This window comes from Zeus faber (genome assembly GCF_960531495.2).
Source record: "Zeus faber genome assembly, chromosome: 2".
NCBI classification, from domain to species: Eukaryota; Metazoa; Chordata; class Actinopteri; order Zeiformes; family Zeidae; genus Zeus; species Zeus faber.
Genome location: NC_137189.1, coordinates 48666180 through 48671318, shown reverse-complemented (window position 1 = coordinate 48671318; position 5139 = coordinate 48666180). Strand labels below are relative to the sequence as shown.

Here is a 5139-nt window from a genome sequence, read left to right as displayed (position 1 = left end):
TGTCAGATCCGAATTAAAATGACTGGTTGGTATTTATTATTATATTTCATTTTAGATTTTTTCAGTTCCATAGAAATACAAAACTTTATTTGATATAATTTTTTTTAATTATAATTATTTGATATAATTATTTGAATTATTTGACAAATGCCGAGAAAACCAACAGAAAACCAAGCACGCAGTCCAAATATCCAAAAAACAGCCGCTGACTTTATCAGTCCGTATTCATCCCCGTGGTCTGTAATGGTGGGAAAGATCCGAGCGTTTCTTATATTTTCCGCGCAGCAGAAACCTCTGAGTTCCAACGGTGTTAAACTCATAAATCACCTCTTTACGAGGGCGACGCCGGCTCATCAAGGACGCCTCAGATAAATTCAAGGATAAACCACCTCAGCACCCACCCAAGTACAAGTGTTTTTTTTAATACACGTATATATAATTTTTATAAGGTTCAGCTCGGGGAATAAAACAGATTTGTGTCAGCGCCGAATACGATGCCGTCTCAAGTGTCCTCCTCCCAAGTGAGAAGCAGGCGTTGGCAGCGGGCCGAGCCGCCCGACGCCGCGCTCTGATCTGATCAGACGCTGGCGTTGGCAGGAATATATAAATAAATTCTCGCCGGCGCTGGCTTTAATGGCCGTGCAGCACTTACCGCGCAGTGGGAGTGGGGTCTAATCACTTGTAGGACGTGATGGAGTGTGTGTGTTAATAAACGTTAGCGTGTCTCTGTGTGTGCAGGCTGAAGACGCAGTCCTGAAGATTGATGGAGGGCCATGCTCTTCAAACAGCAGGCGCTGCTCAGACAGAAGCTCTTCGTCCTGGGAAGCCTGGCTGTCGGAAGCATCCTCTACCTCGTGGCCCGGGTCGGGACCTTGGATAGGTGTGTGTGTGTGTGTGTGTGTGTGTGTGTGTGTCTGTGTGTGTGTGTGTGTGTGTGTGTGTGTGTTCTTAGCTATTTATTATTATTGCTATTTTTATTAATACACTTAAATTCAAATTGGATTGTACATTACACAGTACACATATTTATACAGATTACAGACCTTACATTTATATAGCACATATATATGTATATGTGAAGAGTATATATGTATCTGTGTGTGGATATGTGTGTGTGTGTGTGTGTGTGTGTATATATATATATATATATATATATATATATATATATACACACACACACGGGTGATTCTGGTGCATTATCTGTATTGATGGGCATCTGTCTTGACAAATAAACTAATCGCATGACAATTATACATACAAATAGACATACATACATACAGTATATATATATACATGAAGATCTACATATATATATAGATCCCTCATTGTAAGTAGATAATTGAGAGGTAAATTAAGATTTGCTACTATTGTGTATGTCATGTACAGTATACTGTATATGTAACATGTTATCACTGTGTGAGCCAGCCTGAAGTGGCGTTTTCTCCTCCTCTTCGTCTTCCTCTTCCAGGCTTCAGCCCATTTGTCCCATCGAGAGCAGAGCGCCGCCGCCGGAGCCCGAGCAGATCCCCCTGCGCAGCCTCCAGTTCAAGCGCGGCTTGCTGCACGAGCTGCGCAAAGGCAATGCCACCAAGGAGCAGATCCGCCTGCACAACCTGGTGCAGCAGCTCCCCAGAGCCATCATCATTGGCGTGCGCAAGGGGGGCACGCGGGCGCTGCTGGAGATGCTCAACCTGCACCCGGCGGTGGTCAAGGCCTCGCAGGAGATCCACTTCTTCGACAACGACCAGAACTACGCCCGAGGCATGGGCTGGTACCGCGGCAAGATGCCCTTCTCCTTCCCGCACCAGATCACCATCGAGAAGAGCCCGGCGTACTTCATCACGGAGGAGGTCCCCGAGCGCATCTTCAAGATGAACTCCTCCATCAAGCTGCTGGTCATCGTGCGCGAGCCCACCACGCGGGCCGTGTCCGACTACACGCAGGTCCTGGAGGGCAAGGAGCGCAAGAACAAGACCTACCACAAGTTCGAGACGCTGGCCGTCGACGCCGGCACCTGCGAGGTGAACACCAAGTACAAGGCCGTGCGGACCAGCATCTACACCAAGCACCTGGAGCGCTGGCTCAAGTTCTTCCCGGTGGAGCAGTTCCACATCGTGGACGGGGACCGGCTCATCAGCGACCCGCTGCCGGAGCTGCAGCTGGTGGAGCGCTTCCTCAACCTGCCCTCCCGGATCAGCCAGTACAACCTGTACTTCAACGCCACCCGGGGGTTCTACTGCCTGCGCTTCAACATCGTCTTCAACAAGTGCCTGGCCGGCAGCAAGGGGCGCACGCACCCGGAGGTGGACGCCTCCGTGGTCGCCAAACTGCAGAGATTTTTCCATCCCTTCAATCAGAAGTTCTACCAGATCACCGGCAGGACATTCAGCTGGCCGTGAGCCCCCCCCCCCCCGAAACACGTTTTTCGGAGAAATTCTGCCGAGCGCGGTGATATCTGAAAGGATGTGATAAGCACTTTGACCCAAGTTATTACAAGAATGGCGACGTGACCAAATATTAGAGGAAATCGATGTGCGTTTGTTCTGTCAGCAGGTGTGACGGTTTAAAAAAATAAAAAAATACCAGGTTCAACGGTTCGGTCGAACTTGCAAATAACTCCGCTGTTCATCCTCGTCCCTGTCGGAAAAATTCCCTTAATTTAGTGTGCGATGAAGCCGGGAGATGATTTTTTTTATCTCAGCCATTAGTTCCCTTTTAAATATGATCACACACCCACGTTCGCGCTGTTACTATAAGCTTTGACTGCGACGCCCTTTCACGACGAATCACAACGAGGAAATGACGGCAGCCATTTTTTGGGGGGGGGGGGGGGTCATATTGGGTTTTTTTTTTTGTTTGTTTTTTTTTTCATCCATTTTGCATGTTGCAACCAAGACAACAAGATACCGTCGTGACACCTCATGCCATCGTGTCGGGACACACGCGGTGCTCATCTCGGTGTTTCCTCTCCGTCCACTTATCCACCGACACAGACGCCGACCGGGGGATCAGCCGTAAAGGTCAGAGGTCGAAAAACCCCATACGTCGGGCCCGATCGCACACGACCCGAAGTGAGATTGTGTTGTGTTGTTATTCTGTCGCTTCTCACCCCCCCACCCCCGGGCGCCGCGTCCAGCAAAAAAAAAAAAAAAAAGAAACGACGAAAAACCCATCTGACCCTTCTTGTCGAACCAAACTGTTTATTCTATAATGAAAATAAAGTCTGTTAATGTGCAAATACTCATCCTGTATCATAAGTGTGTTGTTCGAGGAAAAATAAAAAAAAGATTTAATTAAAGAACATGTAAACCTTTGAGAGCTGAATTGTTTTTATTGGAGCTGGCACTTTGGGTTGGAGGAGCTTTGAGATGCTGCTGACCCCTAGTGATGTGTTGTTGTAAGGCGTCCTTCAGTCATTTACTACTCAAGTACAATTTTGGGGGTATTTTTACCATTATTATTCCATTTAAGGAGACTTAGTACTTTTACACGGCTATGTTTCAAAGCGATAACTTTTTACTGTTTACTAATATTTTTTAACATTGAATACTTGAATAATATGAACCGAGTGAGTATTTTGAATGGCTTGGCTTTTTTTTTTACTCCCAGTAGAATAATGTTTTTATAAGTATTTATCAGAGGACATGCAAACCCCACACAGAGAGGTCTCGATCGCGCTCCACCCTTTTTAACCCTCCCAACACGACGAGATTTTGGGGTTGGGTTGGGGATGAGCTGGGAGGCTGTGGGAGAAGCATTCCAGGCGGCGCTGGGAGAGAAGAACGCCAGGACTCTGCAGAGCTGTCGTCCAGGCAAAGGGTGGCTGCTGTGAAGAACCGAAAACATATATTTGGATTTGATTCACTCATTTGGGGGGGTAACTACATCATTCCATACGTGTTATTCCAAGCCAGGCAGAGGCAGCGAAATGCTTCAAATTGACAAATTATTAGTGTGGCTCTACCACTACGGGTGGAGACGGCACCGGATGGATGCTGCGAGTGGGGAGGCTGTGAATGAGCTGGAATCTCTTGCATTAATGATTTATTAAATGACAGATTTGTATTTACAGAATCACAGAAACTCAGATACATGGTGTGTGCAGCCACTAGGCTTGTATGTAACATGAACACTATGGTAGATTTGTTTTACTCGAGGGCTCAGGTGAGAGGATGACCGCTTGAGGTAAGCTGGACGTGTTTTTAAATATATTTTGCCAGCCCCATATTTAGTGATTTACTTGCATAGAAATTCACCTCAATGCAGGAATAAAGGTCTCTGACGCTCTAGGAGCCCCAGACCCCCGAACAAAATGCATCCTCAACGGGGTTGAGTCGGGTGGAGATAAGGTGGCAGCATGGGAGGGCATTGTGAGTAGAATGTTCCTGCAATAGAGGAGGCTGCAGTTTCAGGACCGCAGTCCTAGAACCCCTGGTTTTTCGTGACAGCGCCTGTGACACATGGATAAGATGGACGATACCCTAACCCTAACCATCTCTATCCTCATACCTAAAACAATTAGTCGTTAGACAGAAAATAGTATTTAGGTGGAGTAAACCTTTAAAGCTATTAGTATTTGGGTGTAATAAATCTTTAAAATTATTAGTATTTGGGTGTAATAAACCTATAAAACGTTTAGAATTTGGGTGTAATAAATCTTTAAAACTATCAGTATTTTGGTGAAATAAATCTTTTAGAATTTGGGTGTAATAAAACTTTAAAATTATTAGTATTTGGGTGTAATAAACCTATAAAACGTTTAGTATTTGGGTGTAATAAATCTTTAAAACTTTCGGTATTTGGGTGTAATAAACCGTTAAAACTATCAGTATTTGGGTGTAATAAATCTTTAAAACTATCAGTATTTGGGTGTAATGCACCTTTAAAACTATCAGTATTTAGGTGTAATGCACCTTTAAAACTATCAGTATTTAGGTGTAATAAACCTTTAAAACTATCAGTATTTAGATGTAATAAACCTTTAAGACTATCAGTATTTAGGTGTAATGCACCTTTAAAACTATCAATATTTGGGTGTAATGCACCTTTAAAACTATCAGTATTTAGGTGTAATAAACATTTAAAACTATCAATATTTAGGTGTAATGCACCTTTAAAACTATCAGTATTTAGATGTAA

At 44.5% G+C, this 5139-nt stretch overlaps 1 protein-coding gene across 1 annotated transcript; it reads left to right on the top strand.

The window, feature by feature from the left end:
• Positions 1 to 773: 773 nt before the first annotated feature.
• LOC307227432 (heparan sulfate glucosamine 3-O-sulfotransferase 5) lies at positions 774 to 2399 on the top strand (the record flags this gene model as incomplete). The annotated part of the gene is made up of 2 exons (XM_079996743.1): positions 774 to 880; positions 1469 to 2399. 2 exons carry the CDS (start codon positions 774 to 776, stop codon positions 2397 to 2399), a joined length of 1038 nt encoding a protein of 345 aa, XP_079852869.1.
• Positions 2400 to 5139: the final 2740 nt, after the last annotated feature.